The 16,923-nt window shown below is 38.8% G+C and overlaps 1 protein-coding gene across 1 annotated transcript in view; it reads right to left on the bottom strand.

Moving 5' to 3' along the window:
• Positions 1-16,923, bottom strand: part of CTTNBP2NL (CTTNBP2 N-terminal like) — a 65,034-nt gene that overhangs the window by 9,699 nt on the left and 38,412 nt on the right. Inside the window, 1 exon segment of the mRNA XM_017869695.1 lies at positions 1,661-1,891. Within this exon segment, the coding sequence (XP_017725184.1) occupies positions 1,661-1,891 (231 nt within the window).

Genomic DNA, 16,923 nt, shown 5'->3' with positions numbered 1-16,923 from the left:
TTTGAGACGGAGTCTCGCTCTGTCACCCAGGCTGGAGTGCTGTGGCCGGATCTCAGCTCACTGCAAGCTCCGCCTCCCGGGTTCACGCCATTCTCCTGTCTCAGCCTCCCGGGTAGCTGGGACTACAGGCGCCGCCACGTCGCCCGGCTAGTTTTTTGTAGTTTTTAGTAGAGACGGGGTTTCACCGTGTTCGCCAGGATGGTCTCGATCTCCTGACCTCGTGATCCGCCCGTCTTGGCCTCCCAAAGTGCTGGGATTACAGGCGTGAGCCACCGCGCCCGGCCTGATAACCTTTTAAATTGGAGTGTAAATGTTTTCAGATTACTTCATTCCAACCAGAGGTTAAACTTTTTTGGGTCCTGGGTAACTGGTAACTTGGAGACTCTAATTAAAGCTATGGAAAAAATACATTTCCTACAAAAATACATAAACTCTGAACATTCTATTTGGTGGGGGATTGTGGAACATCTGAGGCCTATCCACATGGTTAAGAAGTTCCACTCTGGCCTTTCATTTGGCTTCCGTGAAGGGAAAGAAAAGATCACGTGCAAGACCCAGAGCCTAGAAAATTTATCAGATGCAATTTAAGCAGATGGCTCTCATGCTGGTAACCAGGAAAGTAAAGTCCACCAAATTTTGCAGCTGCTAACCCAGTTTTTCAGATGAAAATGTTTCCTACCAAATGCACTGACAACTGCCTTGTTGGCATGAATCTAAACTGATAGTGTTTTAAAAATGAAGATTGTAGCTAAGCATCTTTCACAGGCCAAATTTGAGCAGTAAATGACAAGATGACAAGTTGGTGAAGAAATTCACAAGCACTAGAATTCCAGTAAGATGAAGCAGAGGAAAGCACTGGTTTGCCTTCTTAGGGGCTTGTTAGAAATGGAAACACGCACACACGCGCACACACACACACACACACACACTCTTTACTGATAGGGTAGAACAGCTTTAAGGTAAGTAATGTAAATAACCGTAAGGTTTGTCTTCCTAATGTAGGGCTTGTTAAATATGGAAACACACACACACACTCTTTACTAATAGGGTAGAACAGCTTTAAGGTAAATAACTGTAAGGTTTGCCTTCCTAATTTAGGGCTCGTTAAATATGGAAACACACACACACACACACATTCACTAATAGAGTAGAACACTAGCAACTGTTTATGGTTTCATGAGCAATAAAATGCAATGAAACTCAAAACTAGGAATAACAGGAATAAATCTATTGGCTTCTGTGTTTATCCTCAGGTAAATTCTTTCTCTCCCTTGGATATAGCATGCCTCAAATACCTGTTAATCTTTTTATTTATCTCTTAAGTAAGCAAATAGAGAACACTCCCTTCAGCTACAAGCTTGGCCAAACCCCAAAGTTTGAATGATCAAGAACTGAAAAAACATACAAAGTGTTTTGGAGTGATATATCAAGAAGGAATGCCGTCTTAAATAATGTGTCTGGCACATTCTCTAAACTTAACACTTGGAATAAGCTGTGTTTTCTTTTCTATCTCCTGACTCTTACATAAACTAAGGGGCTTTTTGATACCCACAAGATGCCCAATTGAATTACTGTGAAAAACTGGCGGCTGACAAGAAAGTATCAGGCATAATTTATAAAGATTTCACAAAGATTTACACATCAACTGAGGTGAGCCTACCTTTCGGTGCCTGCTCTCAGCAGCAGCCAGCTGGGACAGCATGCGTTCCTGCATGTTCTTGCACTGCTTCATCACCACCTTAAGAATAGAGAGTGGGTTTGTGCAGACTGGCTGCTTTTCGCCATCATTTTTCTCCTTCAGTGTTTCAAAATCTCTCTGTAGAGCCATTAAAGGATCACTGATGTTATATTTTCCATAGCGTTCTTCAATGAAAGTATCTCTGTGTTGGGCCTGGGAAAGAGGAAAAAAAAAATAAGCATCTTGCTTTTTAAAACTACTGAGAAGGGGGTATTTGCTATCCAGTGGTTATACATTAAAGGTTGTGGTATTAGTATAAATGTAACCTGCTAATTACAAGTCAGATTGAGCCATCTAAAGAAAGAGCATTAGAAAGGTGGCATGGTATATTAACAAGAACAAATACTTATAAAGCACTATGTATTAGACATTGTTCTAAATATTTATAGGCATATTAACTTGTTTAAAATTTACAACCCTGTAAGGTAGTGCTATCATCTCGATTTTGCTGATGAGAAAACTATTCCTGGTTACTCATCTAGCAAGTTGTCTGAATTGGCATTTAAACCCAGGCAGCCCGGCTCCAAGATCTGTGTCCTTAACCTCTGTGCTTACTGCTTCTGCTTGTATCTGCTTATGAATGCTTATATTAGCAGATACATCTTATTTTTTTCCCATGTTATGGCACTAGCATTTCTAAAATATGTTAAGCGTGACAATTTTATGAGTTTATATATTTAGAGACCTAACAAAATGCCAGCAGATATATAAAGTGTGCAAATTATAAGTAGGATCACATTACAATCTAGGATGACTTGTGATCTGTACATATGAACCATTACTCAGTTGTTGATGGGTCAAGGAGGATGGAGGCACCTCACAACCAGAAATGCACACAAAATCTCTTCCACCTGCTGCCGAATTCCACCCCCTCTTCTTGTCTCTGTTTGGTTGTTACTTTCCATTCTCTTTTCTGTCTCTTTCAAGGCTTGATGAGCCTTGGGGATGAGCATGTAAGAAGGGGATGCAAGCTGGTGCTTGGAGTCTGGTCAAGGGCTTTAGCCCTGGGTGCCCAGTTGGAAGTATAAGGATCAGGAGGTGGGTGGAAAGATATTCCTAAGGTTCCCCCTTTCCTTACCTCTGTAGGAAGACCTTGAAGAACTCCATATGAGCATCACATACTACACGCACATTACTTTTTACTTACTACACAGATATTTAAAAGTTTCTTGAGATATTTTGCAATGAAAAATGAAGTGTTAACAGGGTTGAAGAAACTAAAAAATTACAGCAAAGTACTATGTAATTTAAGCTTTCAAATTAAATCTATTTATGAAAACTATTATTATTTATCCATTTTTAAAAATTATTTAATCAGTAGTTATGTTTTCTTAGCACCGCCATCCACAGATAGGAGCCTGTTTAAAAAGAAATGGATATTTGCAATTCAATGGCTATGCTTTAATTTAAAGGAATCTTTAAGAAAATAAAGCAAACATGGGGTTTCTTTAACACAGAACTATTTCAGTGCTGAAAATCTGAAGACTTCTTCATTAACTGTCCAATTTAGGCCCCAGGAATCACTTAGCCTTACGGTAAAATTTTATGTTGTTATTAGCTGGCAAATATTCAAAGCAGAAGTTTGGGGTTTTACTTCTGGCTCAACTACAGCCATCTTACTTTATGACATTAATGGAGTATTTGGATGGTATTTGTATACTGGAAATATGAAAAGAGAAATCCATTTCTTTAAGTTGCTAATAACCATCTTTCTAGCCTTATTGTGTGTATATGTGTGTGTGTGTAATTAAAAGTGGGGGAGGTATAAAACACAGAGTCTAAAATGAAACCTGACTTTTTTCAGCTCCAAGTTAAAAAGGAAATTCACAGTAAAATTTCAAAATAACCTCTAGTCCATTTAGGATGCAGAAATAAAAGATCAACTCCTGAACCAGTCATTCTTTTTCTTATTTTAAAACATGGTGAATGGCTAGGTGCAGTGGCTCACATCTGTAATCCCAGCACTTTGGGAGGCAGAGGCAGGAGAATCACTTGAGCCCAGGAGTTTAAGACCAAACTTGGCAAAATAGGGAGACCTTGTCTCTACAAAAAACAAAAAATTAGCTGGGCATGACAGTATGTGCCTGTAGCCCTAGCTACTTGGGAGGCTGAGGCAGGAGGATTGGTTGAGCCCAGGATCTAGGCTGCTGTGAGCTCTGATTATACCACTGCATTCCAGCCTGGTTAACAGAAGGAGAACCTGTTTCAATCAATCAATCAATAAAACATAATGAAAATAAAACCAAAAAGCTAGTTATATTTTAAAAGCAACAGTGCCAAACAACATGGGACTCATCAATGTTTCCCTTTTACCATGTTTCGTTAAATTTCTTTAAATTCAGCTAAAAAACCTGAAATTGATTACCTATAACTCACTGAAAGCAACATTTTTTTTTTTTTTTTAGACAGGGTCTGGCTCTGTCAACCAGGCTGCAGTGTAGTGGTGCAATTACAGCTCACTGCAGCCTTGACCTCCTGGGCTCAAGTGATCCTCCCAACTCAGCGTCTTGAGTAGCTGGGACTAAAGGCACATACCACCTCACCCAGCTATGTTTTTTTTCCCCCCACTTTTTTAGGCCATGTTTAGAAAAATAGAAAAGTTTAGAAAAAGAAGTAAAAGAAAATAATCTCTTTACGCAGCTGAAATACTACTTAGAATTCTGTCACATTTCTTATTCATGATAGCCATTTCAGTATAGTTAGTGATGGTAAAGGAATAATTATTGGCATTGTTGGTTTAGCAGGGCAAAAGGAAATAGAAAAGTACACCCAAATATTTTAATAACCTTTTCCTTTTCAGAGCACCATGAAGAAAGTGGGATGGAAGAGTAGGAGGTAGACTACAATTCATGACCTTGACATCAGATCTGCTGAGAAGCTGTCTCTCTGGTTTGAGTAGTATATAGTTAACTAATCCCCAAAATATGACTTTTAAAACCCACACTGTGATTACCCTGTATAATTAATAAGCACCACAGAGTTATGAGTAATAGACAAAGAGCTTCTTTGGTGAGGTCTCAGCCTGAGAACAGTTGTTTGGCTGTCTGCTTTCTCTTGCAGTACTTCATAGTAATTCCATAATCACTTACATAGTAATTACAAGTTGTATAATACAGACAGCTTTGCCTGTAAAGGAAAAGGATCTGTGGAATAACCTAAAAAGACTCCTTGTCAGAGAGCGATTCTCTTAAGTACATTCTAATATGGGATCAAATATAGGAAAGGTGAATTCAAAGTCTATATTTATTATACCAAACACTGAACTGCAACATGGAAGACAGAACATGGTATTTTTCAATCAACTTAATGATTCAGTCAGGTGAACTATATGGATTACAGGTTTAATAGTATAAATAATAATAAAACCCCAAAACAGATATTAAGATTTGAAGAATGAAGAAATTTAATGGGGCTGTGTAATGATGACCTATTCCTGCATACCAATCACCCCCAAAGTAGGCAGCCTAAATAATAAACATAAAAAAACATCTCACAGTTTTTTTTTTTTTGAGACGGAGTCTTGCTCTGTCGCCCAGGCTGGAGTGCAGTGGCCGGATCTCAGCTCACTGCAAGCTCCGCCTCCCGGGTTCACGCCATTCTCCTGCCTCAGCCTCCCGAGTAGCTGGGACTACAGGCACCCGCCAGGTTGCCCAGCTAGTTTTTTGTATTTTAGTAGAGACGGGGTTTCACCATGTTAGCCAGGATGGTCTTGATCTCCTGACCTCGTGATCCGCCCGTCTCGGCCTCCCAAAGTGCTGGGATTACAGGCTTGAGCCACCGCACCCGGCCCATCTCACAGTTTTGGAGGGTCAGGAATCTGGGAGGGGCTTAGCTGGGTGGTTCTGGTTCAGGGTCTCATGAGGTTGCAGTCAAACTGTTGGTCAGGGCTGTAGTTATCTGAAACCATGACTGGGACTGGTGGACCCACTTCCATGCTTACTTACTCACATGACTGTTGGCATAGGCCTTGGCTCCTTACAAGTGCCAGCTTCCCACAGAGCAAGTGACCCCCAGATCCCTAAAAGAGACAGAGACCAAGATGCAAGTCCCAATGTCTTTTATAACCTAATCTTGGAAGTGACACACCATCATTTCTGATGTATTCTATCAGTCACACAGACCAACTCTGGTAAATTTGGGGGCAGACTACCCAAGAGTGTGAATATCAGGAGGTAGAGATCACTGGGAGCCATCTTGGAGGCTGGCTACAAGGTCAATGACTAGATGTGCTATCACTGTCATTTATATCTCAGGTCAAAATCTGAAGACCAAACACCTATATTCAAAACTATCAAAGCTGGGTTTTAATATATTAATGATATTTCAGTTATTTTATAAGAAATTTTAAATGATCTTAGATTTATGTTTTGGGGGGGTTTAGTAATAAAAATAAATTCAACTTTATGATTTTTAATCCAATAACAACATACACTTTAACTGAACAGAAATTCCTACATTGTCAGAAAACATGATGGTCTTTAATTGCAGACAACAGAAAAATAAATGGCTGGTTAGACAGATTCAATAAATAATAGAGGGTATTATCACAGCAGCCAGAGCACACTAGTCATCTATTACTCATTTATTTTTACTGTCACAGGCTGAATGAAACACACCACTACTGAAAGCTTAAAATCAAATCACATAATATTCTTAGAGTTGGCCATACTTGCTCTCCAGAAGTTTCAGTTGTGTTATTCCTAACTTCAAAACGAAATATGAAGTAGTCATCTCCACCTCACTTCCCAGGATAGTGTGTGTGTATATTCCAATCTTAAAGTAGGAAATCAATTTCTTTTTATTCTTTGGCACTAACATGAAAAATGGTTCAAAATCCAATGCTGAAGAATTAAGGCCCATTTAATTGGAAGTTTATATTCGACTACAAGGTTTTATTTTCAAGACTAAGGCTGGTACCATAACTGGATTAGGATGCATTTTTGCCACTAATGAGACAATTCTGAAGTGATATTTTAAAAAGTAATCAGCAATATGAACATCATAGGTCTTCAAAGAAATCTGAAGACCTCATGCCAGGGACCAGAACAAGAATATGATTCCAAGCATTTGGTTAATGCTACCAAAAGCACGTTAAAAGGAATCATTTTCACATGCACATTGAATCTATTTATTGTCAAGTAATTCACACTATAGGTAAGTTACAGTTTATAGCAACCTGAGCAACTGGAAATAAAGCAAACATTCTGGATAAAAGTGACAACAATATTATAAGAAAATCTTGTTCTGGAAATTCCTTTACAATTGCTGAACAAGAACTAGATTTTAATGTTTGATACCAATAAAAGAGCTGATTTAGCCTCATTTAAATTAAACTTTAATTTTGGAAAATAGTATAAAATTTAACATGACAGTAAAGGGAAAAAATTTTCATGATTTAAAAATATTTCAGGTCAGGTTCAGTGGCTCACACCTATAATACCAGCACTTTGGGAGGCCAACGCAGGCAGATCACTTGAGGTCAGGAGTTCAAGAACAGCCTGGCCAATGTGGGGAAACCCCGTTGCTACTGAAAATACAAAAATTAGCCAGGTGTGGTGACTCACACCTGTAATCCCAGCACTTTGGGAGGCCAAGGTGGGCAGATCACTTGAGGTGACAAGTTCAAGACCAGTCTGGCCAACATGGTGAAACCCCGTTTCTACTAAAAATACAAAAATTAGCTGGGCATGGTGGCGCATGCCTGTAATCCCAGCTACTCAGGAGGCTGAGGCATGAGAATCGCTTGAACCTGGGAAGGGAAGGTTGCAGTGAGCCAAGATCGTACCACTGCACTCCAGCCTGGGTGACAGAGTGAGACTCTGTCTCAAAAATATTTTAACTAACTGTGAAATAGAATGAACTTCAAATATTCCCTTTGGAGTCAACCTGCAACCATAAATATTTATAAGAGCAATTATTTACATAAGGACTGATGACCATTTATTATTATTTGACTGAAGTGTACTAAATTCAAGACTAAAAATAGTTTTGTATAAATAGGTACAAGTGTGGCACTTCTGGCCCCTAGGCTGCTTGTTGACAGCATGAGAATATGAGTAAACAGGCTGGGCACGATGGCTCACGCCTGTCTGTAATCCCAGCACTTTGGGAGGCCAAGGCAGGTGATCAACTGAGGTAAGAAGTTCGAGAGCAGCCTGGCCAACATGGCGAAACCCCGTCTCTACTAAAAATACAAAAATTAGCTGGGTGTCGTGGTGGGTGCCTGTAATCCCAGCTACTTAGGAGGCTGAGGCAGGAGAATTGCTTGAACCTGGGAGGCGGAGGTTGCAGTGAGCTGAGACTGCTCCACTGCACTCCGGCCTGGGTGACAGAGTGAGACTCCGTCTCTTAAAAAAAAAAAAAAAAAAAAAGGAATATGAGTAAACAGCATAATGTAGCTGCTTCAACATTCAATTTCCAGAGTCCTGTGAAATGTTCTAATGAAACTGAAATCAAACGTGTTGAGAGTTTTTTTTCTTTTTTTTCTTACTTGTTCAGTGTAGGTAGGTGGTTGAAACAAATTATATGTACATTCTGAACTGAGTCCATAATAATAACCTTTTGAGGTGGGGAAGAAAATAAGTTTAGGAATTCAACAAGTACCGAACAGATTAATAAACTAATAAAGGGAGAATGCTCTGAATATAAATTAAGAATTTTAAAGTATAATTTAAAAATAATTTATTTTTCACTGAGGCGGGCAGATCACCGGAAGTCAAGAGTTTGAGACCAGTCTGGCCAACATGGTGAAACTCTGTCTCTACTAAAAATATAAAAATTAGTATGGCAGCACATGCCTGTAGTCCCCACTCAGGAGGCTGAGGCAGGAGAACTGCTTGAACCTGGGAGGCAGAGGCTGCAGTGAGCTGAGATCACGCCACTATACTCCAGCCTGGGCTACAGAGTGAGACACTATCTCAAAACAAAACAAAACAAAACAAAAACCAAACAACTTTATTTTTTAGAGCACTTTTGGGTTCACCGCACAATGCAGTAGAAGATACAGAGATCTCCCATATATCCCCTGCCCCACACAGGCACAGTCGCCCCATTATCAGTATCATCACCAAAGTGGTACATTTGTTCCAATTGAAAAAAGTATTATTTCAAATGATACATTAGATCCTAATCTCTTTTTTCAGGAGACTGTACATTTCTGAAAATACAATGAGAAGATGCATACCTTACACCATATACAAAAATAGAAATGCATCACAGACCTAAAGAGAAAATTGCAATAGGCAAAAGTATATGAAAAAGTGCTCAAGTCATTAGGGATCAGGGAGGTGTAAGTTAAAAAAATAAGAAGATACCACTATACAACCACTAGAATGGCTAATATTACAGACTGACAACATCAAATGTTGGAGAGAATGTAGAGTAACTAGAACACTCACACATTGCTAGTGAGAGTATAAAATAGTACAGTTACTTTGGAAACTGATTTGGAAATTTCTCATAAAGTTAGACAAATCCTACCTGTAATTCTACTTCTAAGTATTAAAATATTAATCCAAAAGATATAAAAAGACATATCTACAAAAGAGTTTTATACAATTACCTATAGCAGCTTTATTCATAATAGCCCCAAACTAGAAATAATCAGATATCAGTCTACAGGAGAATAAACAGAATGTGGTGCATTCATAAAATGGAATACTAGACAGCAATAAAAAGGAACAAAGTGCCAGGTGCAGTGGCTCAAGCCTGTAATCCCAGCACTTTGGGAGGCCGAGACGGGCAGATCACGAGGTCAGAAGATTGAGACCAACCTGGCTAACACGGTAAAACCCCGTCTCTACTAAAAAATACAAAAAACTAGCCGGGCGAGGTGGCAGGCGCCGGTAGTCCCAGCTACTTGGGAGGCTGAGGCAGGAGAATGGCGTAAACCTGGGAGGCAGAGCTTGCAGTGAGCTGAGATCCGACCACTGCACTCCAGCCTGGGCAACAGAGCGAGACTCCGTTTAAAAAAAAAAAAAAGGAACAAAGTGCTGATACATACAGTGACACTGATGAACCTGAACATCATACTGAACAATAAAAAAGAGGCCAGGCATAAAAGAGTATGTTCCACGTGACTCTGTTTAGATGAAGTTGTGGAATAAACAAAACTGAACTATGGTGAAAAAAAATCAGAACACTGGTTTCCTCTGGGGACAGGGGGATCACTGACTGGGAACGGGCACAAGCTCCTGGTGTGATAAGAATGTTCTGAGTCTTGATAGGAGTGTGGGTTATGTGGATGTGTGCATCTGTAAAAACACACTGAATTGAAATGTTTAAGATCTGTGCATTTCACTATATCCAAATTATACCTACAGCTAAACAATGTAAAATGTAAATATATGTAATAAAAGTTAAAAGGAAACAAGTTATATGTAGTGTATGTTTTACATACAGTATTTCCAAAACAGATAGGAAGGTCAAATCAAAGTAATTTTAACAATAATGACAGCAAAAACAACAGAGACGTTAACATTCGAGCGTTTATTGCGAGTGCTGAGTATTTTACATATCTAATCTATTCCTAACAACATTCCTTATGAAGTAAACATTACTACTATCTTCATTTTGTAGAAAAACTGAACATTAAACATGTGAATTTCCCAAGGCCGCAAAACTAATTAAGTAGTGAAGAACAATAAGTGGTATATATAGTTAAGTGCTGACTATGTTAGCTGATTGAGTAATACAGAAACACATCCCCAGGACTTTGAAGGAATGACTTTCAATTTAGTAGGTCTTGATTAGTAACTTAAAAATGAAACAAAACAGAATAAAAAACACTGCAGAGCACTGAATGTCACAAGATGCATTTTGAGGAACTTTTCTTCTAGCATAAGAATACAGGTGTGTACCCTGTATTCTTATGCTAGAAGTACCCTGCAAAGTCTACTTTTTAATATGTGTCACTGTCCAAAAAGTTTGAGAAACACTAGAATGGAATGAAGAATGCAAGAAATCTGAATCCTGAATCTATCATTTTAAACAATTTAAGCTATGATAAACATGGAAATTCTAACAGAAATGATAAGTAATCAGTATTATTGTTTTATTTTAAACTAACAAATGTTATAAAGTCTATAAACCAGGAGAGGTTTGGTCTAACATCAAATATACACAATGTAACAAAAAACAAACAACACAACACATTTCTGTGTTATCAGGGTTAAACAACCAAAATATTATTGGAGAAATCTGGGAAAGTTTTCCGGACTTGTGTGTGATTTGCAGAGCCTAGGCTTTGAATGGTTTGATTGAATACTTAATGTTTGCTGGGTACTGTGTATTATAAGTGACGTGAGTAATGACATGGGAATAGAGATGTGACTATGTAAGATGTAGTCCACTGCCCTCAAGGAGCTTAAAATTTGCTAGACAAGTATAAGGCCTAACATCAGCAATGAACAAATAGCCTCTCTGTTTAAATGTTTTCTAAACGATATCATTAATGTTTAGAGGAACACCAAGTACAATTTATTTGAGATCGGAATTTTCTAAGACTTAGACTTTACATTCACAAGGAATAGGAAGGAAAAGGCCAACCCTGGAAGTGGGTGGGTTCTGGCAGATAAATGGAGCAATCGGCAATTTAATGAATTACAGGAAACGCTATGAGGTTGGCGGGGTTCGGGTAGGGGGCCCACACAACCCAAAACTCTCTCTGAAGTATTACACAATGAAGCCCAGCCTACAGACTATAGCTGTGTGTGACACTTTAAGTTAACCCTATGAACTTGAAAAACCTTTGTTGGAGATGTGCTGGGCTCTTTCATTCACTATTAACAGAGAGTGCAGAAAACTTCAAGGTTAATATATTTTAAAAGAGCTCAGCAAACAAGATGTTAAAGGATATCTTCATTTCCTCTGGTTAAGGTACTCTATGGGAGAGAGATCTGAAGCTGCATAACTGTGAGATGGGTCTTAACTAAAAATTTATTTGAAGCAAGTTTCTTCAATTATAAACAGACTGATATCACACAGAAACATGCCAAGAAACAAGCTGCTCAAAAGTAAGGTCCTGGGAAGAGGGCCTTATCGTGGTTAAGAAGTAGAAACTATTCATATTTAGAAGTAATCAACTAACAGGAATAAGAAATTTGTGGGGGAAGTGGAGGTGGAGGTGTGAAAAGAGACAGGGCAGAATGAAAAAGGGGATAGTAATACTTTAAGATCCCCAGCATGGTGAGAGCAGGATGCCAGGGCAGGCAAACAGAAGCAAGGACAGTGTAATCATACATCCTAATGACAGAGATAGAGTATCTAAGTAACATATTAAGAGAAAGAACAAGCCCTATGTCACAAGTCAGCAGATGGAAAGGAAGCAATTTCGGCTGTCACTGTAGCCTTACGTAGAGAGAAGTAGCTAGCTACCTATTCGGTTTCAACCAGCAAATAGACAGATTGCAACTCAAATTAAGGAAGGATCATTCTTCTTTAGAGAACAAAATGGGGAAAGAGTAAAAAGGTCAAGACTAAAAAGTAAAAGGTGGGCTATCACTGCATTGCAGGGTGTTTAGTGATAATTTTGAATATAACCTGGCAATGGTCATCACTGCAATAAGGCACAAATATATGGTGAAATCATGCATGCTAAAGTTGACCACTGCAACTATTAAGTCCAAGTAATCCCAACCTAAGACTGCCTTTATCTTCTGTTCATGACAGAAGTAAACAACAAACCCACAACCAACATCATACTGAATATGCAAAAGTTGGAAGCATTCCCCTTGAAAGCTGGCAAAAGATAAGGTTGCCCTCTCTCACCACTCCTATTGGAAATCCTGGCCAGGGCAATCAGGCATGATAAACAAATAAAGGGCATCCAAATAAGAAGAGAGGAAGTCAAACTATTCCTGTTTGCAGATGACATGATTCTATATCTAGAATAGACACAGAAATATAGACTACAGAAAATCCTATAGTCTCAGTCCAAAAACTCCTTCAGCTGATAAACAACTTTAGCAAAGTCTAGGATACAAAATCAACATACAAAAATCACCAGCATTCCTACACACCAACAACAGCCAGGCTGAGAGCCAAATCAGGAACGTAATCCCATTCACAGTTGCCACACTCAGAATAAAATAGCTAGGAATACAACTAACCAGGGAGGTGAAAGAGCTCTACAATGAGAATTACAAAACAATGCTCAAAAAAATCAGAGATGACACAAACAAATGGAAAACCACTCCATGCTCATGAACTATAGAATCAATATTATTAAAATGGCCATAATGATCAAAGCAACTTACAGGTTCAATGTATTTCCATCAAACCACCAATGACATTCTTCACAGAACTAGAATAAACTATTTAAAAATTCATACAGAACCAAAAAAGAGCCTGAACAGCCAAGGCAATCCTAAGCAAAAGAACAAAGCTGGAGGTATCATGCTACCCAACTTTGAACTATACTACAGGGCTATAGTAACCAAAACAGCATGGTACTGGTACAAAAACAAACACATAGACCAATGGAACAGAATAGAGAGCCCAGAAATAAGGCAACACACCTACAACCAACTGCTCTTCAACAAAGCTGACAAAACCACTGGGGGTAAGGACTCCTTATTCAGTAAGTGTTGCTGGGATAACTGGCTAACCATATGCAGAAAATCAAAACTGGACCCTTTCCTTACGCCATATACAAAAATTAACTCAAGATGGATTACAGACTTAAATGTAAACCCAAAACTACAAAAACCCTGGAAGACAACCTAGACAATACCATTCTGGACATGGAAACTGGCAAAGATTTCACGACAAAGACAACAAATGCAATTGCAACAGAAGCAAAAATTGATAAATGGGATCTAATTACTTAAGTGCTTCTGCACAGCAAAAGAAACTATCAACAGAGTAAACAGACAACCTACAGAATGGGAGAAAATGTTTGCAAACTATGCATCGGACAAACGTCTAATATCCAGCATCTATAAGGAAGGAACTTGGCCAGGTGTGGTGGCTCACGCCTGTAATCCTAGCACTTTGGGAGGCCGAGGCGGGTGGATCACGAGCTCAGGAGATCGAGACCATCCTGGCTAACACGGCGAAACCCCGTCTCTACTAAAAATACAAAAAATTAGCTGTGTGTGGTGGCGCATGCCTGTAGTCCCAGCTACTTGGGAGGCTGGGGCAGGAGAATTGCTTGAACCCAGGAGGCAGAGGTTGCAGTGAGCCAAGATCACGCCACTGCACTCCAGCCTGGGCAACAGAGTGAGACTCCGTCTCACAACAAAAACAAACAAAAAAACCCCGAAGGAACTCAAACAACTTTACAAGAAAAAAAACCAAGCAATTCTATTAAAAAGTGGGCAAAGGACATGAATAGACACTTTTCAAAAGAAAACATACATGTGGCCAACAAGCATATTTTAAAAAGCTCAGTATCACTGATCATTAGATAAATGCAAATCAAAACCACAATGAGATACCATCTCATAGTAGTCAGAATGGCTATTATTAAAAAGTCAAAAAATAACAAATGGTGAGGTTGCTGAGAAAAGGGAACACTTATATACTATTAGTGGGAGTGTAAACTGGTTCAACCATTGTGGAAAGTAGTGTGGCAATTCCTCAAAGACCTAAAAACAGAACTACCAGCACTCCCATTACTCAATATATACCCAAAGGAATATAAGTCATTCTACCACAAAGACATGCACATGAATGTTCACTGCAGACTATTCACAATAGCAAAGACACAGAATCAGTCTAAGTGCCTATAGTGGTAGAATGAATAAAGAAAATGTGGTACATATACACCACGGAATACCACACAGCCATAAAAAAGAATGAGATCACGTCCTTTGCAGAAACATGGATGGAGCTAGAAGCCATCATCCTTACCAAACGCAGGAACCAAATACCACATGTTCTCACTTATAAGCGGGAGCTAAATGATGAGAACATATGGACATAAAGAGAGGAACAACAGACACTGGGGCCTATTTGACAGTGGAGGATGGGATGAGGGAGAAGACAAGAAAAAATAACTACTGGGTACTAGGGGTGATAAAATAATCTGTACAACAACCCCCCATGACATTAGTTTACCTATATAATAAACCTGCATATGTACCCCTGAACTTAAAATAAAAGTTAAAAAAAAAAGTATACTAAAGGGAGCCAGGCACAGTGGCTCATGCCTATAATTCCAGCTACTTGGCAGGTTGAAGGAAGAAGATCACTTGAGGCCAGACATGTGAGACCAGCCTGGGCAACATAGTGAGATCTATCTCTAAGAAAAAAAAGAAGTGTGCTAAAGGGGATTGGGATACGGATGGACAAGAAGAACAGGAGTGATCTTTGGTGGCATGAGCTCTTCTTTTCATTCTGAAGTGTGGCAACACCATATGGAAACTTCAAATGTCACCAGATAAGAATAGAATAACCAAGACCCCCTTTTCCATTTTAATCCTATAAGAAGAGGAAAATTGGCTCTATTCTAGGCCTCTAAGACTCTGTTTTGGCACCTTCTTCCCTTAATGATTTCTAGGTCTGTTGTGAAGATGTCAGTCATTTGTCCTATGACAGATATTTGTAGAAAAGGATGGACAAGAGCCTGAAAAAGACATTTTAAAGGTCAAAGAACTCAAAGTTATCAATTTGGAAAGCAAACAGACAAAGGGGGACGATAAAGATTTTGTGAAAGCCAAAGAAACAAACAAACAACAACAGTAAAACGGGACAAAAAATAAATAAAAAAGCAAATCTCAAAAAAAAAAAAAAAATCACAGGCGAAATGGAGGATCAGTCGGTACATTCCGAAAGATAGAGAACCTGTGTAATTTAGACAGATGACCATAAAGGTCCTTAGCTAAAAAGTCTGGGAAATAATATTTTTGTATGTATCCAGATGAAGAAAGACAAGCAACACCGTACTATTTTTTTTCATACTGAACTATTTTATCTGATACTCAAAGTTTCCCTTACTAACTAGTCAGGGAATGCAGATGATCACATCGCAGTTTGATAGGAAAGGATACCAAGATTAAATGTCAGTTGAAAATTAACAAATAATAGGAAATAATTTCCAAACCATTTTTTCTTTAGATGAATACAAAACAGTGAGCAAAAGTACATATTCCAATTATGTGGTATCCTTCACTACCAATAAAGAAACAAACACAACGCAATGATTTCCTGTCTGAAGAACAAATTGTTCCTTCTTAGTACAGGGTAAGATGTAAATAATGTCACTAAATGGAAATTATCAACAACAGTAAAAGTTATAAAACTGTATTACTAAAGTTAAGCTTCTTTTCTGAGAAATATGAATTAATAATTAGCAATCTGTTTTGAGCCTTGAATACATTCAAAGTAGACTTACAAGGCCTGAACTCATTCTCTTGCATGACAAATGCTTATGAAGTACTTACTTGGGTCGAGATACCTGGGATATAGTGGCAAATAAGATTAAGGACCTGCCCCCTCCAAGGAGCTTACATTTAGTGGGAAAAAAAAAAATAGTAAACATAAAGAAAGTAGACAAATCCCTATAATCTGTGATGCTTATCAGCACAAATATATAAATTCTCCTATTATCACTAATTCAGTGTAGACAACAGAAAAAGAGAAACCATGTTATTCAATTTTATGAACATTTATTGGGTACACTTTTTTTTTTTTTGAGACAAGAGTCTTGCTCTGTTGCCCAGGCTGGAGTGCAATGACATGCATCTCGGTTCACTGCAACCTCTGCCTCCCGGGTTCAAGTGATTCTCGTGCCTCAGCCTCCCAAGTAGCTGGGATTACAGGTGTGTGCCACCACGCACGGCTAATTTTTATATTTTTAGCAGAGATGGAGTTTCACCATGTTGGCCAGGCTAGTCTTGAACTCCTGACCTCAGATGATCCACCTGCCTTGGCCTCCCAAAGTGCTGGGATTACCAGTGTGAGCCACCACACCCAGCTGGATACACTTTTTATGTGAAGCGTTCTAGGTGTGAAGAAGGAGGAAAGGAAAATGGTATTCCAAGCAAGGGAACAGTTCAAGCAAGGTATGGAAGAATGAAAATGCATAATTTGGCTACAGAGGTCAGATTTATAGCTAGTAGACTGGCAGGAAATGAGACTAGGTTCCAGCCAGTCTGCAAATGTCTTGAATGTAATGTCTTTAAAGCTTAATTTTCTAGGCAGCAAGGAGTCACAAGAAGTTTTCAAAGAGAAAAACAACAAAA

Source organism: Rhinopithecus bieti, unplaced genomic scaffold (genome assembly GCF_001698545.2).
Source record: "Rhinopithecus bieti isolate Rb0 unplaced genomic scaffold, ASM169854v2 scaffold_3040, whole genome shotgun sequence".
Taxonomy (NCBI): domain Eukaryota; kingdom Metazoa; phylum Chordata; class Mammalia; order Primates; family Cercopithecidae; genus Rhinopithecus; species Rhinopithecus bieti.
Note: the sequence above shows the minus strand (reverse complement) of the source record. Positions and strands in the feature narration are given on the sequence as shown.